This window comes from Mixophyes fleayi, chromosome 4 (genome assembly GCF_038048845.1).
Source record: "Mixophyes fleayi isolate aMixFle1 chromosome 4, aMixFle1.hap1, whole genome shotgun sequence".
In the NCBI taxonomy this organism is placed as follows: Eukaryota; Metazoa; Chordata; class Amphibia; order Anura; family Limnodynastidae; genus Mixophyes; species Mixophyes fleayi.
In genome coordinates this window covers 61,536,584-61,564,088 of record NC_134405.1, presented here as the reverse complement: position 1 = coordinate 61,564,088, position 27,505 = coordinate 61,536,584, and the positions used below count along the sequence as shown (strand labels likewise).

The 27,505-nt window shown below is 41.7% G+C and overlaps 1 protein-coding gene across 1 annotated transcript; it reads left to right on the top strand.

The window, feature by feature from the left end:
* IDO2 (indoleamine 2,3-dioxygenase 2) lies at positions 1 to 27,505 on the top strand. Its single transcript, XM_075207216.1, has 10 exons — positions 1 to 134; positions 6,123 to 6,218; positions 9,443 to 9,562; positions 13,937 to 14,055; positions 14,327 to 14,341; positions 15,601 to 15,700; positions 17,975 to 18,092; positions 18,779 to 18,830; positions 25,561 to 25,709; positions 26,696 to 27,505. The coding sequence occupies exons 1-10, from the start codon at positions 66 to 68 to the stop codon at positions 27,058 to 27,060; spliced, it is 1,203 nt and encodes a 400-aa protein (XP_075063317.1). The 5' UTR covers positions 1 to 65; the 3' UTR covers positions 27,061 to 27,505.

The following is a 27,505-nucleotide window of genomic DNA, read 5'->3' as shown; positions in this document are numbered from 1 at the left end:
GGGGGTGATCAGTCACAAGTGCTCTGGATATTTGGAGTAGAGGTGTCTGAACTGGAGAGAGGTAAATGGAGAACCAATTACTGGCGGACTGCTACATCTCTGAGGAATATGGATTCATACTCCAGGACCCTCTGGTGAGATAAATTCACTTGTAGTTCTACAGTTTCACTTCTTAACGTTACAACTTCTTAGTATTTTCCAAATGCAACAATGAGCAATTGTTTCTGGTGCATCCTAATCACTTTATAGTACCCAGTGTTCTCCAGTCTTTATATTCTACTTTACATCAACTTCATACCAGCAATCCTGGTTAATCTATCTTTAACCATCAAGCAACTACATCAATCTAATCAGGTCATCCACGTGTATCAAATTGGACACAGATCAGATTGCTCAGCCCAAATATGGGAGCTTTTTCTTAGTTATTGTTTAAATAGTTTGCAGATTTGATTCAGTTTCTGATATAACATTACGAACACGTGGCCAGGCTATTTGAGAGCTATAGGTGGCAGGGTGGTTAGCATCTGGGTGGAGGTTGTGTGTTCTGCCTCTGTTTGTGTGGGTTTCCTTTAAGTGCTCCGGCTTTAATAGGGTGAAATTAACCCTAATGTATTTATGTCCATGTGGTATAGAATACAGACGGCATTCTCCAATGGGACATGGACTGATGTGTTTCGTAAAATATTCTCTGTACAGTACAGTGTAATATGTAGGTGCTATTTAAATATACATCACTGTCTTGCAGCCAAGGATATATTAAAAACAAAATTATTGCCATATTGACTGATAATAAAACTGTTTTTTTTTTAAAACAATATAAAATATATATTCTTACATATTTAAAGCTGGCTGAGAAGCCCTGACAATGCTTAAGTGATTAAGGGAAACAGATAGGAATGGCTGATTAAAATCTGGGTCTGAGCTGTGTAATTTTTGCTTTTGATGGCTGAGGATCATGCATGTTGCATATGAAGGTCTTGCTGTGTATTTCAACAAAAATTGGGAGTTGCTCATTCTGTTTGTTGCAAAAGATTTGGAGTTTGAGCCTTGTTGTGTAACACTGTGTGTCCCAATCACAATTTCAATTAAAAAGAATGGGTGGGTGAACGGACCTGAGCGCTGGCTGGGTCCCACTGGGGTGATCTCAGTTAAAATAAAAAAATAGTAATCTGAGGTGTCCATGTGGAAAAATGGAAAGCACATGAAAGCTGACCATATAACACACAACAACCCAGAAAACACCTCTTTCTGTGCTGATTAACAATAAATTGAGATTAAAGGAATACATTATTCAAATGAAAACAAAGATAACAGCTACAGTCACTGAGATATGTGGGATATCTCAACAGTAGTATTGTTAAAAGGAAAAGAGTGTGACTGCGCTCATGATCTCTGAATTAATAGAAGTATTCCCTCTTATATTTAAAAAGGTATTTATTAAGAACGTAAGTGTATATGACACAACCATTGAGCATTAATCAGAAGTGGCTCTAACAGGAGATGAACTGTCTATATATTAACATTCTACATTTACAGACTGATTGCAGATTAACTCAGTGTTGTGTGATAGTGATTTTTATGAAACAGTACTTTTTAATAATTTTATACGTTCTGAATACTCTTTTTTATATATAAGAGGGAATACTTCTATTAATTCAGAGATCATGAACGCAGTCACACTTTTTTCCTTTTAGCAATAAATCTCAGTTGAAAGCCACTTTCCAACGCCACTGCTGTTGCAAGCTCCATACCCTGTGCCACCACTGACCCATGTACAAGGAAATTGAGTTGCTTATGCAAAACAAACAAAAAAAATTCTACTAACTCCTGCATAGGTATTGGGTGAGCGGCAATACATAGGAGAAGGAAGGACATAGACCTTACATCTAATATCTTTCATCATCAGCTATTTATATAGTGCCACGAATTCCACAGCGCTGTACAGAGACCTCACATCAGTCCCTGACCCATAGGAACATACAGTCTAAATACACACACAGACCGAGAGAGACTAAGGTCAATTTGATAGCAGCCAATTAACCGACCAGTATGGTTTTGGAGTGTGGGAGGAAACCAACGCAAACACGGGGAGAACATACAAACTGCACACAGATAAGACCATGGTTGGGAACAAACTCATGACCCCAGTGCTGTGAGGCAGAGGTGCTAACCACTGAGCCACCGTGCTGCCCTATTTTCTGTTTCATGTCATTTTATATCATTAATTTGTATCATGATCTCCACAATGTACAGTGCTGCGTAATATGTTGGTGCTTTATAAATAAATGATAATAAGTAGCATTTTCATTTTCTGACACTCTAATCATGTCTGTATACAGCCATTACCCGTGATCATGCTGTACTTCTGTCCATCTAAATCTGCTATATGACATCAGTGAATTGGTTGGGAATTTAGGGGTGATAATGAAATGCTGTCATCACAGCGGTGACAGATGAATTAACATGGCAATTTACTACTGAAGTCATGTAGGAACAGCCCATCCAATAGGAGGCTGTAATCATCATCATTTATTTATATGACGTCAGCAAATTCTGTAGCGTCCCTGCGATGACTTCTTTCTAAAGTTAACTCTGTGTTCTGACCCGGAGTCTTTACTGCGCAGGCGTGACCCTAGGTGATTTATATAAATGAACGCAGGGGAGTGCAGGAAGGCTGAGGAGAGGGATCCAAAGATCACTGTACCGCAATGTTTCCCCATAGGATTGAATGGCTAACACCATCTTCAATGGCGTTAGCCATCAGGGTCAAGTTTTGAGCTATTTGGAGCTTGATACATTTTCCCACATGCAGTCCCGACTGAGTATCATGGGGACTGTGGTATTATGTGCTAATTTGTGGTGCTTAATGCACGAGATAACTCTTGTTAACTAATTAATTTACTTAAAAATGCATATACCATGCAGAAAAAGCCGTTTCCGCATTACTTAAGGCTTGATAAATAGGACTCTATGTCACCCATTGCTGCTAGCGTTCTAATATCCTAATCAGAAAGTAAATCCCCGCTATAACTGGTAATATATTTACTAATGTAACGTTCCAAAACATAAACCTAGGCTAGTACACATATTAATGCTAACCCCGGTGGTAGTCATCTTTACGAAGAGGGGAATCCCGACAAGATTGATTAAGATCCAAAAATAGTTGTTATGGCGACATATATTAAATGTAGACTTACAGAGACAGTGAAAGGAAACATTTGCGACTCGACTCCATGGCGGAACATTAATTCACTTCACTTAACTTTCTGACAGTGAGATTGCTGCTCTTATGGGAGCGATGCGACCACCCAGCTCCAGGATACGATACAGCTGTTAATCCAAAACCTAAAATAAGAAGTGTAGAGGTCTGTCTTATAAGCACTATTAACTGTAGCGCTGCCGAAGTTAATAGTGTTTATAGAAACCAGCCCTACACTTTTTATTTCTGTTTTTGGACATTTAATACATGTCGCCATAACAACCATTGGTATTTGGGTGGGGTACGTATTTTCAGCTACAATAATCCCGACAAGAGTTAGCCTGACATAAATATTCCGGATAGTATCAGCCTGACGAGGATTAAATGGAAGGATTTCATGGATTACATTATACAGGCGTTGGGTCCGGCCATTGCCACTTTAAAACCAGCAATCTCACTCTGGCCATTGTAACTGACGTCAGTTCTTCATGGAGAGATTTTACACAGTCGCATTTTATATCTGGTGGCAAATTAGGAAAAGTTCTATGTCAGTTATGTCTGTATGTAATCCTTGTCGGTCTGATACTATTCGGAATATTTATGTCGGGCTAACTCTTGTTGGGAATATTGCAGTCGAAAAAGTGAGTATCACTGTGGCATTATTGTGTCTAAATCTATCTTGTTGCAATTCTCCTCTTCAGAAAGTTGTACCCCACCCGCTAACCCTGCTGCCTGTTCATCTGTCTCCATTTCTAATAAAAAAAAATGAAGCTCTATAGGGGCTTAAATCCATTTCCCCAAGTGTTCGTAACTACATTTCCTCCCAGTAACCAGTTATAATGTATTTATGAGCATGGTCCCTGGAGCTCTATAGTACACTGTCAGTCAGTGGTCAGGGCTACAGGGGCAATAACAGGCTGTTGTGAAGAGGTGGCATCAACTGCCCCCTGAAGATTTGATGTCTTTGGAAAGCTGTATTTTATAGATTTTCTTTTTCTGCCTATCATTCTTTATAATTATACATTTTAATTATATTACATATAGTATATCCAAATCAAAACTATCATATGCTTACAGGGGCGCACGGAGGATTTGTCATGGGGGGTTTCCTCCGCCCCCGCAAAAAAAAAAAATCTAGAGACCCGCCGCACATGCGCTGCAGCGCCGTTTCGGCTGCACTGCAGTATACAGCAGCCGCGGCGCTGTCAAAAAAGCGTCCACGGCGGTGCTGTATACAATACAGCACCGCCGCGGACGCTTCTTAGACAGCGCCGCGGCTGCTGTATACTACAGTAGGGCACTTGTAGGGCACTTTTTAGCGCGGGGGGGGGGGTTTCTGGAGACCCAGAAACCCCCCTGCGTGCGGCACTGGCTTAAACCCAGGGCATTTTTGATGTCATTCAACATAAGCTGTGTCCCTCTCCCCTTCCCATTATTTGGGAAACGTGTGCATAGAATTTGTATACCTGTATTTGCGTGTATATGTGATTTCTCTCTGGGACATAGTCTGTATTCAGAACTAAGGGCCTGATTTAGGAGCAAATTAGCACCTTGGCAAAACCATGTTGCACTGCACAGTGATGATTTAAAATGTGCAGACAGATTTAGGGGTATATTTACTAAACTGCAGGTTTGAAAAAGTGGAGATCCTAGCTGTCATTTTGTAGAATGTTCTAAATAAATGATAGCGAGAATCTGATTGGTTGCTATAGGCAACATCTCCTCTTTTTTAAAACCTGCAATTTAGTAAATATACCCCTTAGAGTTGAGAGGAGGCTTGTCTTAGCTCAACTCCACAGTGCAACGTAAAAGAAGGATGACAGAGGGGTGGATTTGGCCAGAAGTAACATAAACGGTGAGGTTGCATGGAAAGAGATAAGTATTGTGTATAGCAAGAGTTAAATTAGCATGGTGGAAGGGGTCGAGACTTAGCCAATCAGGGGTAGACAGTGGGGAGGGGACTATCCCTGGGGAAGGATTATAGGGTTAGGAAGAACAGTTAACTTCCTCTTGCAGGTCTGGAGAGTTCCCCCGCCCACCCAGGCCCTTTTTCTTTTGGGTTTGTCCTTGTGACGTGTGTTTGTCATGTTCGTCGATCTACTTTTTCTTTCTCAGGAGGTTTCAGTTGGCGGAAAGCAGCCCAATCAGCGGCCATTAGGACACATTCGACTGGCGTATTAGGCACTCTCCCCTAAAGAGATTGGCCAATTAGTGGGAATAACCCTTTGGGGTTATGGGGCTCCACTTAGGCAGGCGGGCCTCAGGTAATGAGCCAAATGGGGTAGATTGGCATCCAATGCCTAGAAGTGTCCCAATAATTGGGACATAGTTTACACCTTACGGGTGTGGCCAGGGGCTGATTGGTCTGCTTATATTTGCCACCTCTTTTCAATAAATTTATCTTTCCAAAAATTCCTGTCCTTTCATTTCTCCAAAACAAGTCTCTGTGCCGTTATTTATAGTGGTAAGTTAACTCTTGTAGGTGTAAGATTATAAGAAGAAAGTATTGTCAACCAATTAGCAGATTAAGCTGCCCAGTAGTAGCCATGCAGAAAAAAAAGCTAAAAAGCTAAATGCATTTGCACCCTTTGCAATGTAACATGTTTTGGACAGGAGCAAAATTGATTCTTTTTTGCTTTACTTCTAACTGTGTATACGGCCATCAATGTGTAAATGTTTATTGGGTAGGATCCTGCACCAGTAATATTTACAGAAATCACCTGAGTGTTAGTTTACTTGGTACAAGTAACAGGTCAACGCCATTCAGATCTTGTGACAAAAAATATAGTATTCTTGTACATTAATGTTGTTGACTCTGGTGAGTGCTCTATGAGTAGCATCAGGATACAGAAATATATTTATTTAATTTGCTTTGGTAAAATAGGTTTTATTAAATATGTAATCCCATTTATTTCTTGTATAGGATAAACTTCCCGAGTATTACAAACCCTGGATGGATATTGCAGAGCATTTACCGGACTTGATTGAAACAAAGAAACTGCGAGATGAAATTAAAAGTGTGAGTGTGTCTACCTGGAAGATGCAATGTTGAGGTGCTATTTGGGGTGGGGGATCTGGACGTAACTCCGGTTATGTGCCATATCTTGGGTGACATTGCTCTGCACATGCTCAGAAACGGACCTTACGCCAGTGAACGTAAATGAAATTCATGTCCAAATGCAAATGACACTTCTGAATACCTTAGACTTGAAGGGCGGAATGGGGGAGGGTAAGGGTTGTCGCACATAGACAATGTACAGTAAGGGCATGCTAAGGTCGAGCGCATTGTCTGATTCAAAATTTGGGCATGTCTGTGGTACCTGTTTTTTAGCGGTATTACCTGCACCAGCTACAAGGCAGGCATAAGTGTTGACGGATCGTGATGACTGACACGTATGTATGCCAGAACATGTGTTTACAAGAGAAACTATAAAATGCATTGTATGTAGTTATCTTTTATTTAGTACATTCTACAATATGACAGCTAGAAGCTGATTGGTTGCTATAGGCAACATCTCTACTTTGTCAAACCCGCAGTTTAGTAAATCTGGCTCTTGAGATCTAAAATAAAAGGAGAGAGCCGGGCGCCTAATAGTGTAGTCAGAAAGATTTTCCTGAACACACGGTGGTATTATATGTGCTTACCAAATCATTTCTTGTTATCAGCGTATCATTATACTGGTCCACACCTTCATTGGGCCTCTTCAGGAGCTCCAGAACAAATCATGAGCATATATAGAAAATATGGAAACCAACAATAGTGTAATATCCTTTATATTCAGTGAATTTCCATATACCAAAAACACCCAGTGAGTGTGCTTCAGTGTACCAGATGGAAAGTAAAATGAGCTTATCTGTGTTATTCTTGTTTCCACTGAGCCTCTTGGAATTCCTTGATACTGGTCATACATTGCAGTGTCTCTCAGGAAGCAACTGACCTCCTCCCCAGGTAATGACTTGAGATCTGTGTACATTTGCTAAGGATCTGAGTGCAAGAACTTCGTTATCGGCCATTTTCAGATTAATGGGTCTATTCAATGTTAAGACTTCATATCTGTCGCTGCAATACCTAATTTATCCATAAAACCTTGCTGAGGTAGCGGTGTGATACTCCGCTGCCTCAGTGATAATGGTCAGCAGCGGTAAGAGTAAACTTACTGCTTCACTAGGGCCAGTAGGAGGGGTCTGCACATGCGTGACCTGGGATGATGGCTTCCGAATACACAGTGGATCTGGAATACTGAACTTGGGCTTCCAGTACCACTTTCAATAAAAGAATAGTACAAATTAATGTTTAAAATTTATTACAATTTTTCCCCCACCTTCTTTCTCTGCAATCGTCATCCTGAAATAGCGGTAGGAGGACAAGGTTGCTACTTGTACCACCATTGTCCTTGTTAAATTTGCTTCCCCATAGCGAAAGTTATCATTGGCAGGGAGGGCTTGATAGATAGGGAGAAGCGCCATCTCCGATGAGATAAGGCTTCTCTCTAATTAATAAACAGACCTGTAGGAGAGTCATGCTGCAATGTCTTTCAGGTTTACTGACTAGATGCCTGCTGTGCTGACTTGTGCTTCAGGTTTAGTAGCTCTTTGATTACTCATTCTGCGCTTGGTTCATCTTCGAATGCAAGTCCATTTGCGTGCTTTATCTTGCATAAAATCACTCTGCACATGCGCCAGAACGGGACTTGCGCAAGTGAACGCAACTGCATGCAATACACGATAACAAGCAAATAACACTTCCGAGTGCCTACGATTGGAAGGGCGGAACTAGGGTTGAAAGAGGAGGACTAACGTAGGCAATGTACAGTTAGGGCGCGCCAAGGAAGGGCGTACGCAAATGGCTGATTCAAGTTCCGGGCATCTCTTAGATACGTGTATCACTTGCGCCAGCTACAGGGCAGGTGTAAGAGTCAACTGATAGTGATGACTACAGTATGGATAAAAAAAATAGTTTTTTACATATTATTTTTTTTTTACTAATGATTATAGTATTAAGAGTTTATTTTTAGATTATTTTTTTTGCCTGCTTCCTGATGGGACTTTATACAGCAAGTAAAGTATACAAGGTCTACTTATTAATAATCTCTGCAATACCTAATTTATCCATAAAACCTTGTTGAGGTAGCTGAGTGATACTCTGCTGCCTCAGCGATACTGGTTAGTGAAGCCTACAAGACTTCTCCCATGCTGCTCCCCAGTCCCCACTTATGAAATTCCCTACCACTCTCAATCAGATTTTCCCACTCTCTTAAAATCTTTAGATGCTCTTTGTAAACCCATCCCTTATCCCCGATCACACTATTTACACTAATGCACCCACTGGTGGATCCAGGGGGGGTGATCAGGGCAATCACCTTCCCCAGCAGGGCATGTTGCCTGGCCGGCTTCTCTGATTGTGTTTTAAATACAATTAGAGCGGCCGACAGCATGCTCTGCCTGCTTGTTTCTGCTGAATGAACCTGCAGATAGTGTGCTGCCACAGGTAGTCTCACCTGTCAAAAAGTAGCAGAGACAGAATCACCCTCCCTAAAACAAAATTCAAGATCCGCTCCAGAATGCACCCACACAACTGTCCCAATCTCCACTCTGAGCCACATTTGCTTCTGTTGTTTCAGCTGTGCCCTCTTCCACTTATATCCTTTGTTTTCATGTCTGCATTTATTTTGTCTACCTTGTTTTATGTGTGTACTGTTTTCTCTACTGTACGGCGCTGCGGAGCATTGTGGTACCTTACAAATCTACGACAATAATAATAAAGTATAACCAGAATGTACTTAGACCCATATTCAAATGGCAACGTTTCTTGAGATCCGCTAGTACTTGAATATGGGCGAATGTGCATGCAAGTTAGTGCAATTTTTTTTAAACGTAAGTTGCGTTCACATTGCGTCCCTACATGAATCAGGCCCTTTATGCTTTAACAACAAGGAGCAATAGCCACTTTGACCACTAGAGGGTAGGACAACATTACAATATTATGCTTTTGTGCTGATTCCATCATTATGGTTCAGTTTTCAGTGAAGGCCTCGGTTACTATCATATTGCAACATTACACATCATACATTACATTTTACCAGGCATTATATTTGTGTGATTTGCAGTAAATAAAAAACAAATTATTATCAATATGTAATGTGTTCTCAATATGTACCATGCTATGCTGTTCATTCTTAATGGTTACAGGTGTATAGATATATCTTGGTGAAATAAATTGGGATCCCCCTTCTTTCCCTCTAGATGCCAGAGCTGGATATACAGCACCTCAGAGGGCACAGACAGTTGCGTCTGGCCCGTGTGATCCTTAGTCATATGGTCATGGGTCATGTCTGGCAGAACGGAGAGACCGGTGGAGTGAAGGTGAGAATCTCATTATTAACAGAGGGGGCCTGAGTCTTCAGGTAACTGAAGCATGTTCTCATAGCCTTCCTGCAGCAGAGTATACTATGTACTTAGTAAGCGCTACCATAGAACTACACTTTTGTACCAAGAGTTAACATGAACTATGAAACTAAAGCAAATGTATGCCAGAAAGTGTGTGTGTACGGATCCACTTGCTAACATTATTGTTTGGAGCCCTGGGATTAAATGTAACAAGCTGTGAGTTACCGCCGGGTTTTAAAAGGGGGTATATTTACTAAACTGCAGGTTTGATAAAGTGGAGAATTTGCCTATAGCAACCAATCAGATTCTAGTTATCATTTATTTAGTACATTCTACAAAATGACAGCTAGAATCTGATTGGTTGCTATAGGCAACATCTCTACTTTTCAAACCTGCCGTAAACTCACAGCTTGATACATTTACCCCCTGGTGTCAGAGAATATCACAATATCGGGGATACCAGTTTCTCTTTTACTTTTGCTAACCTGCAAGGGATGCCCTCAGACTTAACCAAGTGCAATTTCAACCCCAAATAAACACTGCTGGGCTCAATTTTTATTAACTTCCTGGTACTGTTATTAGTGGGTAAATTATACCTGAAGATAATTCAGTGTTTTATTACCGCACACATTGACCGAGATGGCTATAGTACTTTTAACAAATGTATTAAGTTGGTTACTGTGCAAATGCAATATTATCTCTCAAGTATTCCTAGGACCATTTTTTCACCAGGGCCTAATACATCTGGCTTTAACAACGGGGCTCTTGAAACCATGATTCTTAGGAGTAACGACCTTGGCTATCCAGTTATTGAGCCCATGCTCAGAAAATATCTTCTTCCTGTGTCTATACCTGGACTCAGGAGTTCTATCACTTGAATGCTGTCTTTGTTCATTATAAGAGACATAGACAGTCTGGCAGGGCTTTTCTGTGGTGGGCAGAGCTGGTGCTCCCAATATTTCAAGTGTGCCTAAAAAAATTACATAATGTCACCCATTTAGCGTGTTTTTTCCCCCCTGGCATCCCTTGAGTGTGCCCTGCACAGTTCCTACTTTGTCCAGTGATGCTGTCATCTGTTACGCCTCCATGTCAGTGATAGACTGGGAGCATGGCGCTGTGCTGTGATGTCATAGGGGAACACAACTGCCCCAGTCACTGGCGCGGAAAAGCAGCCGGCAGCATCACAGGGACTGGCCCCCCTTCCCTTCCTCTGCCTGTCAGACAAGATAAGGATGGGGGATGCAGCACCTCAGGGTACTGGCACCTGGTACTGAAGATACAGACCCCTCTGGGCTGAGGCCACACTCGACCAAGGTGGTCAGTCCCTCATGGGCAGCATGTCATAGTCTGCAGTCCAGTTATGTAGAGCAGCCACCTGCTCGTTCCCACATACAAACTAAACATACTGAATATGTGGAGGCTGCTCTTGGAAAGAATGTCCTCCAGGTGACTCTTCAGGTGTTTCTAGGCTCCCCCCTCCCCCCATTGAGAGTGTGTTTGGAACATTCTCCATTGTCCTGCCTCCGATTCATATTTCTGTTTTGTCAGTGAAACCACTAGATGGTAGTCTTCTTGTTAGAAAGTCATAGAACACACAGTGGTAACAGGTTCAGCTCTAGTGACATTTATTCCAGTAATGAAGCAATAATAATAATAATAATGTATGCACACATGTAACAACTAGGCAGAAGGGCTCTGACCCCCTAAGTTGAGGCACTTTATGTCTGCCACCTGTCCTCCCCAGCTAACAATCACCACTTCTACAAACAATGAGTGCAGGAGGAAGCGCACTGTGATACAGACCCCGATGCAGCTACTCTTGCAGTCACTATGTAGAGCATGGAGACTGGCAGAGGAACCAACAGCGATACAGAGCAGGGGGAGGCAGTGCTCTCCTTCCCTGTACAACCTGCACTCCTATCGGTCACAGTCCTCCTCACATAAAGGCTGATGCAGAGTTGGTTTTTACTGTAGTTGGGCAATGTTAGAACACCCCTTTCCTCCCCCGTCCGACCTCTCCAGGTGCAGATGACATAAGTGCCGGAGTCAGGCAAGACTGCATGTGCCCACAATCTCAGCATGGGCAGAGCGATGTCACACAAGATACACTGCACAAACTGGCGGACGTACCACTCTGTCCCACATTCTCATTATTCTGACTATCCGAGTCCTGTATATGACATGGTGTACAGAAAGTGACACTTTTTCCTGAAAGAACATTTTCACTGACTGCCAATTTATGAAATAGTGCAGTGACCATTTATGTGAAATCCCCAACTTGATTTTGCTAGTTCTATGCAGAAATTCGCTGCCTCAGGTTGCCATTTTAGGCATACCCCTGACATTCAAAATATTTTGGTGTTAAGGTTAGATTGTCCTAAGCAACTGTATTTATGAATTGTTAGGAATATTTGAACAAAGTCTTTTGTGTTCTATAGTTTTGCAATATGTTTCCTCCTTTGGATTAGTCTTTAGAGTTAACGTCAATTCTGGTAAACAATAGGCGGCAGTGTTATCACTAATTCAAAGACAGATTAACAAACATAAAAGCATTTTTAACACTTAGTCATGATTCCGTTCAATGAGTAAGGAAATAGAATATTATCTAATCAGTGTGGTTTCATGAGGAAGAGGCGTTTATAGAATTATACACTAGGTAGAGGTGAGCAAATTTGTAAACTTCCGCAGAATAATTGCTCTATCCTGGATTGCGGCGTTTGACACAGTTCTTCAGCGGAATCTGATCTTAAGCAACAGGTTGCGGAACAGTGCAATTTACAGGAGATTTTGCTCTTTTAAGCTCACTCACAGTAGTTATTGCATCTGGAAGTAGCGCTGTTTTGGAAGAATCGTCAGTTCAGGTATAATGTAACTATCATGTTCCCCTTGGATATTCCACAATAGCCGAAGCTAGTGTACACTTCGCCTCTAGCAGACCCCTTTAGATGCGCTTCCTGATATTCTGCTGCCCCCCAGAACTTGTCAGATGTGTTTATAATGGAGATAACACTATCGGGAATGACAGTACAAGATAGGATCAGAGGCAGAAGGTCATAACCGGTGCAGTCATACAAGCCAAATTAATATAAGTCAAGCAGGAATACATAAGATGTTTTCATATAAACCCCTGGTTGCCTATTTAAGTTGACATTCTGAATAAAAGTGGGTAGTGCTGGGACAATACTTACAAGGATTTAATTCATGGCTGCTGGCTCCCTTTATCTCAAACAGGTCCTAGGCACACCCAGTGGGCATAGTTTCCAGATCCATCGCCTCCAAACACGCACTAGAACCAGTTGCAGGAAGAGTAGCTGAAGGAGTCCTTATCACAGGGCAATAATCCATACACTTTCTCCTTTACCACTCTATCACCAGGCGTCAATGAATAAACAGTTAATCAATTAACTGAGACCCTGTGGGAGGTCCATGTTGGCCAATCTGTCTTTAATGTCCTAATTTAGCTTCTTCCGACACTGATGGAAACGGGTAGCCATATAACGATCCATATCACAAACCCAATGCTGGACTTCGGTGATGTAGTCCGGTATGGATCGTTGCCCTTATATTAGATTAGAAAAGCCGGCTTCTGTGAGGGGGTCCCGGTCAAGGTTATCACATGCTTGAAGACACTAAGGATAGGGGGGGGAATCAGATCTTGGCTTTCAAAAGATAGAGTAACCCAAGCCAAGGCCTCTCCCGTGTGGGTCTGTTTTTTTCTATCAATAATATTATAAGCCTTTATATAGAATCACACTATTCACTGACACTGGACAATTAGGGGGGCAGACTGAACATCATATATAACTCATTACATCCTCCCATTCCCGGTTACACAACTTTTTTCGGGCTGCACCCACTCTATGGAATTCTCTCCCTCACACAATAAGACTCTCCTCTGGTCTACAAGCTTTCAAGCATTCTCTGAAAACCCACCTCTTCAGACAAGCTTATAATATTCCTCAACCACCCTCTTAACTTCACTACATTACCCTATTACCACCTGTTATACAACTACCCCTTGACCAACATTGTTGTGTGACAGGATCATTTAGCTTATGAGTCACTTTTACCTTTGTAGTCTGGCTGGGCTGACTGCAAATGTAGACTTAACCTCATGTGTCAAACTCCCATTGTCCAATAGATTGTAAGCTTGCGAGCATTGCCTTCTCACCTCTTTGTCTGTTTTACCCAGTTTGTTTATTAGTTTACTATGTTTGTCCCTAATTGTAAAGCGCTACGGAATATGTTGGCACTATATAAATAAATGATGATGATGATATAACAATGCAGTAACGTACAATGAAGCAGACAGTGAGTGGGCCCTACTAACACTGCCTCTATGTCCTTCAGGTGCTGCCTCGTACCCTGGCTGTCCCTTATCACAAGCTATCACAATCCCTCGGCCTGCCACTGATTATGGTCCATGCTGATTTTGCGCTGGCGAATTGGAGACGGAAGGACCCCACGGGGTGAGATCGGTATTTCTATCAGTGTCCATAGGGGTATCACATGACCTTAGAACCAATGCTTTTAAATTCATGCAAGTATGGAACTAGTGCTTTTTAATTTAAATATACAAAGATATTTTTGTCTTGATCATACAATACACATATTTTCTATTGTGAAATTTTACACAATAGGGTCTGGGCACATTGAAAGCACTTCAAGGGCTGGGATACCCTCTGTCTATACTAATTCTTTGTTTCCTTCCTTTCTCTGCTCCTGGGGATTCCTGTGCAGGCCTCTGACAATAGAGTGAGTGAAATTCCATTATATTATTACATTCCTTTGAAGATAATGAAGGTATGCCGGGCTGGTTCTTGGGTTTTTGGGTACTGATTGGAGGAAGTGCTATATTTTTGCATATTTGATACAGCGTGGGATAGGATTACTGGAGAAATGTGTATAAAGATATATTATTTCATTCAGGTTGGTGACATGATAGGGACTAAATGAGTGATGCTCTGCAGGTGACTGACAGGAAATGAAGTGAGAGAGTGATGCTCAACTTCTGTTACCCTATGAGGGAAGACTAACTAAATGCATAGTATATTTTCCCTAGTTCTGTATAATGAATATATAATTCTCATCATCTTATCAGATTTATTAAGATGGAGTATTTAAGATATAGTATAATACATGTGGATCCAGGGCTCGTCTCCCACACTTGAGGGTATATTTTCTAAACTGCTTGCTTGAAAAAGGTGGAGATGTTGGCTATAGCAGCCAATCAGATTCTAGTTGACATTTTGAATACTGTACTGAATAAATGATAACTAGAATCTGATTGGTTGCTATGGGCAACTTCTCCACTTTTTCAGACTCGCAGTTTTGAAAATATACCCCTTTGATCTTTTTAAGGAAAAGCTATTATTTGTCATGAGGATGGACTGGCTGGAGGCCTCCCTTCAGAAGACAAATTTCACAGACAAGTTCTTTGAGACGTGGGAGAGTTTTATTCACACTCTGCCTGTCCCTATGAGAGAACAGCTGCAGGAGTGTTTTCGCCAGACACTCTGGTATGATTCTAGAATATAATCACAAGATCCATCTATTTCTCTCACTGATTAATTGCTCTCAGGACCCGGTCTCTCCGCGCCTCAGACTCTGTAGGCCCGTCTTTGTAGTATGCCTTATTGATGTCTTCAAAAGGAGATGTTTCCTCTACCATTTGAAGTGTGAGGAATGGACTTTTATGGCCCTTTGTGTTGTTGGTTTCGAACCTTTAAACTCTGTATGTCCTTATGGTTGCAAACGCTTCTTATTATGTACATGTCTAAAGTTCTTCAATAAAAACAAATAGTATAATTCAGTTTTGATCATATGCAGTGTTCATGGTGTTTTAGGGGTTGCAGTGCCACTTCTGGAAGCCATTTAGAGTGAAGTATTGTGCATAGATACAGACTCAGCAGAAAAGTGCCCCTGGAAATTGTATTGATATCTCGGTAACTGTGTTAGAGTGGTGGCAGCTGAGATACTCTGCAGACCTCATGACTCTGCTGTCCTCTCCATAGGAACATGACCACAATCGTGTCTCTCCCCGGAGGTGACAGTCTGCAGGGCTTTGTATTGGTCACACTGCTTGTGGAGGTGGCAGCAATACCTGCGGTCAAAGTGAGTACATGGTAGGCGAGAGGGAAAGGTTTACTATAGCCCAGTCACTGATACAATAAGGAGTCAGTATCGTTGTATTATGCAGTCAGTTTGGTAAACAGATCTTGGGAAAAACTTCTGATGACGTGTATACAGTGTAGGCTGCCTGGATACAGTTTATCTGTGTTTTTGCTTTTGTTTCCGTCAGCCTTCATGAAGATAATTATCTTCTATTAACTGTTTTATACTAAGTGCTAAATAACAAAGCTGAAGCTTCCTCTATGTGTGACTGGGTACAATGACCTTACAGCACGGTGCAGTAAATGCAATCGAACAGCAGTCTGATTCCCTGCAGAATTTCCCCATTTTTTTTTTTCCTTTTGGAATCCTAGTCATACCCCAACCACACCACGGAGCAGAGAGCATCTATTTACATATCTTATTAATTGCCAGAACTTTGCACTTGGCCTGGTGCTTCTCAAAATTTGATTTGTGCAAATTTTTGCTGTAACGTCACTAATCTCTAGCTAGATGTATATATAAAGGTATTTCAGCGCTGCTGACAGCAATCACATAGATGTGTTTCACAGTAAAACAATACGTATAGAACAAATCATGTTCTTGTCCACATATAAAAATAAAAAAAAATAAAAAATTAAAATATAAATAAAATACTTAAATTTGGGGGTAGATCCGTGGGTCACCTTGTTCAGATCTTTCCTCCATTATATAGTGATGTACCATAAAAAATACAAAATCATAACATAGTGTAATATAGTAACAACAGTAGACATATGTGTGGTGAATTTAAACTTGATCCACTTCGATCCGAAGATCTCTTCTTATGTGAATCCACTCACCAGATACAAAATATATGTGCCTTGAATATTTTAAATGTATTCCATATAACGTGATATATAGTATCTACACCCAACTCCTTAAGTGATAACACTTACAAGATGGAAAGAAATGATAAGCCTGGGTTCAAATATCTTTGAAGTCCTCCATGGGGATGATCATGGCGGAGAGAAGAGCAGAATTGGAATATATGGAGAAAGTCTACAGGCTTTAATTAAACCTTTTGAAGATCTAGAAGATGTGAAGGAAAGTATTCATAGAATAGAAAATAAAGTAGAAAGAAATACCAAAGAATTAGTACATAAAAAACAAAAAAAGTATAAAAGAGACAGAGAATCATCATCTAAAAATAATGGAGAAAATGATGGAAAAAGGGAGAGACCCCAAAGAAATATGCAGAAAAAGATATATGAGGAGGAAACAGAAGAGGAAGATGAGGAAAATATCAGAGACTATAAAGATTATAAAGGGAGAATATATGAAACATATAGACATTACAGGGAGACTTCTCCTGATTACAAAAGAAGCCCTATAGCTCCCAGAAAATTTAGAGAATATCAGGGTAATAGATGGAATCAGTACAGAGAGAGAGGAAGGAATTACCAACATTTTAACTATAGGAATCAATTCAGACAACAGAACAACTACCAGGATAGAGATTGTTTCCGCCTTCCTCTTAGGAATAGATATGACCTCCTGACAGAGGAAGATGGAGATAATACTTTTTTAGGAAAGAGCAACATCCCTATGAGAAGGGGGAAAAAATTGTGGAACAATCCCCGATACTAAAAAAGTGTAGAAAGAGGGGAAAAAGGGGTGGAAACAAATCCATTAAAAAACATCTTAAAAAACACCTCAAAAAATGATGCAAGAAACCAGTTGAAAAGTTAGAAACGTCTATTGATTTGGACAAGGAAAGTGAGAGTGAAAGTAATTCCAATAAGATCTATAATCTTAGTTCAAAGACACTAACTAAAGATGAAATATCATTGCTATCAAAGGGATTAAAGTTTTCCCCGACATATACAGTAGATCCGTTTAAGATGTATATTGACATCCAAAAATTTATCCGCAAACTGACTTTAAAATGTTTTTTTTTTTATCTAAAAGAACATTCCAGTAACTCTAATAAGGAAGTACAGATGACTCCTGAAGATGACAAAATGCAGTCATCTAATCTATTTATATATTTATTTATTTTTTATGTTTATATGTGGACAAGAACATGATTTGTTCTATACGTATTGTTTTACTGTGAAACACATCTATGTGATTGCAGTCAGCAGTGCTGAAATACCTTCATATATACATCTATTTAGTTTTGGGAATATTGTGTGATTACTCTAAGGCATTTAGCGGCAGCTGATTTGTTGCGCAATCTACCTCTCATATATATTTTTTATACTAATCTCTAGTTAATGGCGAACTCTGTTGCAGACTATCATTCAGGCAGTGAGAGCCGTACAACATGATGATACACAGGCACTTCTCTCAGCTCTGCAAGACATGGAACAATCCATAAACGGGATGAGTGAGGCTCTGCAGCTGATGCATGGTTAGTGAGTAGTGTACGGATAGTACTCCTACCTCTGCTCATACCCAACATTTATTGACTCTCATTCTCAATGTAAATGACCTTTCTTTTCTGTATATCAATTGTCACCTGTAACTAATACATACTTGCCAACCTTTGAATCAGGCCCGGGCTGCCAGGTTTCAGCCCGGGGGGCGCACAGGCGGCCGCATCACATGACACGCGATGCGGCCGCCGGTAACATTAAGAGAAATTATTGCATCCTCGGGGGAGAAATGTGGGGAGGCGGCCGGCCCGAACAGCCGTTAGACTGAGCGGCCGGGTGCCCATGGCCCCCCTGCCCCCCGATCCAGCCCGCTTTGAATAGTGAATTCTGGAAGATCACGGGCAGGGGGCGTGGTTGGAGGGCGGGAGGGGGCGGGGTTCGGTCATTTGCAGCATTTTGGCCCCACCCCCATGCCAAAAACATCATTTTGTCGCGGGGGCGGGGCCAAAATTACGCGATTCACAGCGAATTGCTGTATGCGGGATATTTGTAGGATACTTGCCTGCTCTCCTGGGAGTCCGGGAGACCTACCTGGTTTTCGGGAGTCTCCCGGACATCCAGCCCGGAGAGTTGGCAAGTATGAACTAATACCTGACCACACTCACACTGTGCTCTCATGTTTCTGTGGTTACACCTAAACATGCCATCTGCTCTCCTTCAGATTACGTGGATTCTGATGTGTATTACAATACTATCCGCACGTTCCTCTCTGGGTAAGTCTGACCTCATGTATTGTCATATGTAACATCCTACAAGAGTGTCAGTGCTGTGTTAGAATGAGTTTAAGGGCTAGATTTACTAAGCTGCGGGTTTGAAAAAGTGGGGATGTTGCCTATAGCAACCAATCAGATTCTAGCTGTCATTTTGTAGAATGTACTAAATAAATGAAAGCTAGAATCTGATTGGTTGCTATAGGCAACATCCCCACTTTTTCAAACCTGCAGCTTAGTAAATCTAGCCCTAAGTCTATTATCTTTTTGTTTCAAAGGTTCTCTGTAAGTTTATGGTGAACGTGGCATGACATCAGATAAGTGTAGCATGGTTTTGCCATTTAAGATTGGGGCTATACCAGTGGTTACCAAACTTTCTCAGTCCGAGGTACCCATAGGGTCACCATAATCTTTCCAAGGCACCCCATAGCCAAAATAATTACCGGGTAGTCCCGTTTTTTAAGTAGTTGGGTCAAAATGACGTAAGATGTATTTAGGCCCCTTCACCATCACATTGTGCCCCTTCATCATATCACTGCGCCCCTTCACCATCTCACACTCTGTGTCCCCTTCTTCGCCATCTCTCTCTGTCCCCCTTCAGCTTCTTTCTGTCCCCCTCCTTCAGCGTCTCTCTCTGTCCCCCTCCTTCAGCGTATCTCTCTGTCCCCCTCCCTCAGTGTCTCTCTCTGTCCCCCTCCTTCAGCGTGTCTCTCTGTCCCCCTCCTTCAGCGTGTCTCTCTGTCCCCCTCCTTCAGCATGTCTCTCTCTGTCCCCCTCCTTCAGCGTCTCTCTCTGTCCTCCTCCTTCAGCGTCTCTCTCTGTCCCCCTCCTTCAGCGTCTCTCTCTGTCCCCCTCCTTCAGCGTCTCTCTCTGTCCCCCTCCTTCAGCGTCTCTCTCTGTCCCCCTCCTTCAGCGTCTCTCTCTGTCCCCCTCCTTCAGCGTCTCTCTCTGTCCCCCTCCTTCAGCGTCTCTTTCTGTCCCCCTTCAGCATGTCTCTCTGTGTCCCCCTCCTTCAGCGTCTCTATCTGTCCCCCTTCAGCATGTCTCTCTGTGTCCCCCTTCAGCGTCTCTCTCTGCCCCCTTCAGCGTCTCTCTCTGCCCCCCTTCAGCGTGTCTCTCTGTCCCCCTTCAGCGTGTCTCTCTGTCCCCCTTCAGCGTGTCTCTCTGTCCCCCTTCAGCGTGTCTCTCTCTGTCCCCCTGCAACGTCTCTCTCTGTCCCCCTTCAGCGTGTCTCTCTGTCCCCCTTCAGCGTGTCTCTCTGTCCCCCTTCAGCGTGTCTCTCTGTCCCCCTTCAGCGTGTCTCTCTGTCCCCCTTCAGCGTGTCTCTCTGTGTCCCCCTTCAGCGTGTCTCTCTGTGTCCCCCTTCAGCGTGTCTCTCTGTGTCCCCCTTCAGCGTGTCTCTCTGTGTCCCCCTTCAGCGTGTCTCTCTGTCCCCCTTCAGCGTGTCTCTCTGTCCCCCTTCAGCGTGTCTCTCTGTCCCCCTTCAGCGTGTCTCTCTGTCGCCCTTCAGCGTGGCTCTCTGCCCCCCTTCAGCGTCTCTCTGTACCCCTTAAGCGTGTCTCTCTGCCCCCTTCAGCGTGTCTCTCTGTCCCCCTTCAGCGTGTCTCTCTGTCCCCCTTCAGCGTGTCTCTCTGTCCCCCTTCAGCGTGTCTCTCTGCCCCCCTTCAGCGTCTCTCTCTCTGCCCCCCTTCAGCGTCTCTCTCTCTGTCCCCCTTCAGCGTCTCTCTCTCTGCCCCCCTTCAGCGTCTCTCTCTCTGTCCCCCTTCAGCGTCTCTCTCTCTGCCCCCCTTCAGCGTCTCTCTCTCTGTCCCCCTTCAGCTTGTCTCTCTGCCCCCCTTCAGCGTGTCTCTCGGCCCCCCTTCAGCGTGTCTCTCTCGGCCCCCCTTCAGCGTGTCTCTCTCGGCCCCCCTTCAGCGTGTCTCTCGGCCCCCCTTCAGCGTGTCTCTCTGTGCCCCCCTTCACTCTCCTTTACTTACCTTCTTTCCTGACGTCCTCTCTGCTGCTGCTCCACACTGAGGCTGACGGACGTGATGACGTCACGCCCGGCAGTCAGTGAGGAGGAGGATCTGGCACCGGATGATTGGTAAGTTTTTTTTTTCTCTACTTTTTATTGCCTGGGCGATCGCGGCACCCCTTTGAAAGCGCCGCGGCTCCCTAGGGTGCACACACTTTGGGAGCCGCTGGGCTATACTATTGCTTGTGTCACAGCAATGCTGCACTATCATGAGCTATTTGTTTTCAACTGCTGGCTCCTTATGGAACCAGCTACACTTGCTACTCTGTCACGTGACATTTATACAGAGAAGTAGGACAGAGCGACTACTGTAACTGGTCCAACCCTTACAGAAAGCAGAGACTTGGAGCAGGCAAGTAGATGGAGACAGTGCAGAGTTGTTGACGGCTAAATAATCACAGGCACTCTGTCCAGTAGAGTCCACCCCTGATGTCCTGAACCAGTGCATCATATGCATTATTACAATGCTTTTGTAGAATGAGCCCATGAATGGCTGTAACAACTCTGTATGCAGTGACATCTGGCAGCCTGTATGTGGCGCTGTCTGGCCTTCTGACAATCAATGCATAAGCCCCACTCACAGAGGTAGTACTGAGTAGAAACTAGACCCAACATACTGCAGAGGGACAGCATTGCCATAAATATCTTTGAAACTGGGGAAAATAGGTGATAGTAAAGCAGGGGGTCTAATAATGTAAGTCTGCGTCTTTTCTCCATATTGTGACCTGAACACCTTTGCTTTTACTTAATCTATTTATCAAATTCCAACACCCAAACTTGTCAAATGGAACACATTTGAAAAATTAGACCATGTAAAGGTGTTAACAAGGGTTTAATTTTGGAGTTAAATCCAGGCACTTAGAAAATGGAAGGGGGGGGGCTTTGGTGGTCATACTGCTAGAAATCCATAATACCCCAGTCCATTGTACTAAAGTAATGTTAATGTCAATGAGCCCACATGTTTTCAAATATATTGGGAGATATTTACGAAGCAAAAAAAATATATGAGGCGCAGTGTGAAATCCGCTTTGGCGTAAGAGTGACGAGAGTTTAGCCACACGTATAGGTTTGGAGACCAAGATGGCAGCTCTTTGTGTGATCTAATTACTGCAACGAGATAAAGTGGTGGAGGGATATTTTCACTCCATATAAACACTTGAACACTGAGTCACCTCAGAGCTGGTGGTCTTTGGATCTCGTCTTATTCTTTTAATTTCGACCCATTATTTGCCTCCTTGTTGAGGTAATCTGAGGTGACACATATGAATAACAGTCCCGGTGACCTCTAACTTTCATGATTAATTTAATCCATAAATGCGACTAAACAAAGCAGTATTTTAGGAGACAAAAGGATTGATATAGTGAAAGGGGTGGTGATAATCTGGTAGGAGAATGGACTTAGACGTCATATTTACACTTTTGCGCAGTGCGTCTCACACCTAGGTGCACCTATAGTTTCTGAAGGTGTTTCCCGGGGGGTGCAGAGTAGGCCTGCACCTTGATGTGAGTTGGGCGATTCATCCACATGCACCAATACAAAACCAAGGCAGATCATAAATAGAAGCAAATCATTTTTTCTTGATCCAACATAAAATGAGAACTGACTGTGCTTCTGTTCTTTATTGAACCCTGTCCAAACCAATAACAATAAATACACCATCCACTCGCTGGCACTAAATTATTCAACAGGGATAAAAACGTAAACTTCCCTATAATTAGCTGGAAATTTTTACTATTTATCTGTTTGAAGGTACATTTATACCAACCAGGTACATGGGAATAGTGGTACATCTATTTCCTAAGTATCTGATTAGTTGGCTTTACCAACCAATCAGAGGGTAGTTTATTAGGTAATTTATTCAGGCTTGAATAATTCAGCACCTTCCCTGACTGAGAGATGGTGCATTTTTCTGGCTGTTTACAAAAACTTGTTTTTATATCTATTATGCTGGACTATTCTGGTTCAAGAACAGAAGATGTAGATGAGGATGAGCGACCTGCAGGCAGGTTGTTAAATCACATCAACCACTCTTTTTAATAAACTTTTTTATTGTGTTTTTTTTGTTTTTTTAACAAAGACAGATGATGAGTCTTCATTCAAATTAAGCTATTCAAGTAAAAGTAGTTTTAGTTAAGTGGTTTTATACTGAAAGTATTACTTGGTGCTGGATCATCCAGTGGCTTCTTAGAAATCCTGTTTCTCAGCCCGAGATTTGAACTCCATCAAAATGACATGCAATGGAGATAGGCTTCAGACCAGTTCTATAAATGGAATTTCTTCACATCCTGGTAAAATAAGGGACATTTCAGATTAGTTACTCATGCACAAAATATTCCATGGGACAGTCAGAGAGTATAGGGGACTGTCTTGCTGGTTCCCTTAAGATAGTTTTCAGAAGAATAAATTCAATTAGAATATGGTAATTCTTATGTGTGTCATCTTCTTGTCAGTTATTGAGATGTTTCAGACCCAAGCACTACTTCTTCTTTGTTATAGGAATACGAAAATAATAAAAGAAATGCTTATTTCCCGTATTTCAAATAACAATCGCCTTTTCTTCTTCAGTGTGCAGCTTGTTTATCAAATGTGTCATCCCTTTAAAACGGTGATTCTGATATAATGAGAGTAATATCCCAAATATTGGCTCAGTGTAAATGTCCCGCAAGTTCTTTCACAATGTCAGAGAATTCTGTTTGCAAACTGTGACCTATTCCTACGGAGCTCCGCATAGAGGTGTGCGGTGGTACACAGAATAGGCACTGTTAGCACAGTATGATAGGCGGATCTGCAGACAATCCTTGATGCACTGTACTAGAGCATTTTTAGGACCACTCTTCCACAGTACAATGTGCATTGGTCGTTTTCATCCCACTTTGACCATAAATAACTGAATGTGTTAGACACTTTTTTCCACAATCAGTTTTTTTGGCTTAGTTTATGTACTCTGTAAGGTTAAGATACTCATTCAGTTTTAATTATAAGTTGCAATGGTTGTGGTTATGTGTTTTATAACCCACATTAATGTTCCCAGGAAGATGTGCTAATTATAACTGGAAAACCATGTCTTGTTTTATTTATAATTCCTCTAATGCAATTATAGTTTATTGGTTACTTTAAAGGAGAGCTTAATTTAGTTTGACCTGGATGCACTAGCCGAACTATAGGGTCCTTCCTGCGAGACCCCTGCTGGTTCTGACATACGTACCCTCCAGATTCTTTGCTTGCTGCAGCTTGTCCAAGTTTTTGATGTCTTGGCTCAAAGCCAGTGCACCTCCGAAATTCTCCTGCGTGCCAGATTTTATGGATGTCCCCTCTGAGTGCATTCATCTAATGGCCCAAATGTATGGACTCTCACTGAAGATCTGACCAGCTACATTGCCTGAGATACTAGATTTGAAAGTTAAGGGGGGGTCTTGCAGAAATCCTGCTCCCATCCTCCCCTCTATTTTTGGAGAGTAGATAATCATAGTCCGTCTCGAATCATATTATATAGGAGGATGAGAGGTTACATTAAGACTGGAAAAATACTGAGCGTAGCACAATTCCCATTACTCATCAATGACTGGTTTGGAAGAACTTCAAACACTTATGAGCGGCGTACTCAAACTTTTTTTATTTAATTTTACACATTAAAAAAAAAAAGTGTAGTTTTTAAAGGACTAGTAAACCAAATGTACAAGTTGTCTTATATAAAAGAGGCACTAGTAAAATTGACAGATCTAAACTTTTCAGGAGCTTATCAGAACAGAATATTTTTGGTTTGTGTGAAAGCAGCAGGTAATTTTGGTTATTTTTGGTCAAACAAGTTAGATAGACCATTGCTGTTACTTGGGAAAATAAGTATTGGTAGTGTTTTGATCTGCACAGCATCTGCGTAGCACGACTGACCCACATTCAAGGCAGTTCTAATTCTTCTATCCGAGAAATGTCTTTCTTCCTCTTTTCCCTTATCCAGGCACGTTGTCCTTACTAATTAGACACAACTGTAAGACTTTGTTTTTCAAGATAATTTTAGCTACCTCCTCCCTCTCTCAAGCCCCCCGGAAAACAAGATTATTTTTGGAAACATCCTAAATATTTCCATGGGGACCAAAAATAATGTGACCCACTAACAACCAAAAGTCATGGTGATATGTCTGTGTAGCAGGCAGTAATTGTGTTTAAGGGTATTACTTTTTTTCTGTAGTCATCGGGGTTTGAGTTGGGCTCTACACATACTGGCAGGCTAATCGGATTCTGTACAAATTGATCCTGGAATGTGTGTGCATTTGTGTGTCTGTGTTAGGGAAATTAGATTGTACAGTTCAGTGGACTTCTCCGCCTGAATAAAGTGTTGGTGCTATATCACTAAAGGGTAATATTATTATTATTATTATTATTATTATTATTATTATTATTATTAATGATAATAATATAATAAATAATAATAATAGGACTGTTTTGTTTAATTTAACATTAAAACTGATGTTTTGACAAATCCTCTACCACCATCCAAGCTTGAAGAACTCATAACCAAGATAGAACTCACAAGATAATTAGTTGTCAGCGACTGCTAGATGTGTGTTGCTGCAGTGTAAGAAGTAGATTATAAGATTTATATAAAATTAAGTGTAGATTATAAGATTTGCTGTACAATAAAAACCTATTATTTAGCTTCAACATGCCCAAAGTTCTGAATCATCTGCTGCTAACATTTTCCATGGTATTTCATCTTTTAGTTGGAAGAATAATCCAAACATGCCAGGAGGCCTGATCTACGAAGGTGTATCAGAGGAACCCTTATGCTTCTCGGGGGGCAGTGCCGCACAGAGCTCTGTGTATCACGCTTTAGATGAACTATTGGGAATTCAACACCTGCCGGAGAGCGGTAAGTGCGGGTTTGATAAGTGGATGCAATAAATAAGCAGAAAGTGGTGTAATCCACGGTACCGCAATAACGTGGATTTTCGTTCGCACCCCATAGGGTTGCATACGAAAACCCGCGATATTGCGGTACCGAATTACCAGAAATACTGCGCAGATTTCGCGGTAACGAGCGTTACCGCGAACTGGAAAGCTAATTGAATATGCCCCTAAGATTAATATTAGTGACAAGCTTGAGGCACCCAAGCACTTATCATTTTTTTTAATACAAGTTTATTTTGAATTGTACAAAAATCATTCAAACTGTATGGCTCATGCAATTAAATCTAATCAAAATGATACAACCAAATTGTGCAGAATTCATTGTATAAATTGATATACTTTAAGTTGGAACATGTTTATGTTAATGCAATCAAATTGTGTGTTTGCTATAATTCTAGAATGTTTCACTGCAGTGTACAGTGTTCTGACAAGATATTCCTAAAGTTCTGTGTGTGTGTGTGGTGGAGCTAATCTTTTGATTAGATGCAATTCAATTCATTTCTGATTGAATCTCATAATAAAAATAAGTATAATTTTCCCACACAGTAAGATTTTAGTCCATCTATTTGGACCATTCAACCAAACATTTTGAAGCACTTATATAAGCATTATACAATGTGTGGTTCCGTCCTAGACAATTAAAATATAATCAGATAGGATATGATCTAGCATCATAGAAAATCTGGTTGGCTGATGAATCCAATTATAATCTGTGAGATTATTGACTGATCCTTAATAATAGGGTAATGTGTGCAACAGACTTCTGCTGTATTAGCTTAAATTACAAATAAACTTCCTTTAAAATACTCTAACTCCCAGGAGTTTGAGATTACTATATTTAGAAAGAAAGGAGCAGTGATGATAATCCTGGATTTTTCGGCAATGATTAATAAGTGAGGGCTTTGAGTAGTATTGTATCCTATTCATATTGTTCTTTTCCTCCTGCAGCCGATTTTCTCCGGCAGAATCGCCAGTACATGCTGCCCGCCCACAGGGGTTTTATTAAATGGGTTCAGGAGGTGCCAGGTCTCCCCGCGTACGTACTAAGATCTGAGGATCCTACTCTCCTGACAGCTTTCAATCAATGTATCTCAGCCCTTACACAGCACCGTTCCCTCCACATCCGCATTGTCTCCAAATATGTGAACGTAGCGGGTATACGGTCAAGACAGAAAACGAGCCAAGATGGACAACAGGGGCAGGAACAGCAGGAGAGGGGTACTGGCGGGTCACACGCCATAAGTTTCCTAAAGAGTGTCCGTGACACCTGTAAGGAGGGAATGCTGAGGCACAGTAATCCAGGGGACCACTGATGTGATCCCGAATCTCGCAGCACTTACAGTAGCTCACAAAGTGATAATATGGCATGATGGATCCTTGAACCAGAGAAAGGCTTACTTATAGGCAGTGGCAAGCACACATTTAGGGCAATGTACAATAACTTCATAGTCTATTGCAAGTGCACTCACCATATGTCCATTGACCAATACAGGCCAGCAGCTTGTGCTCTCCAGGTGATATGTAATCTTTATACACAGGTGGTGGGTTACATTAATTGTGAGGTTATTTGTATTAATGTTGTTATAAGATTTACTGCCCAAGGTTTGGCACCACTGCCATATTTATTAAAAAGAGTTGATAATCTCTACAGAAATTGACATTAACCTGATATTCTGATAAAGCTCCATGTGTCATGATCATTACACTATTAGTCTTTCAGTGTAATCAATGTAATATAGTAAACTGTTACTTTACTTA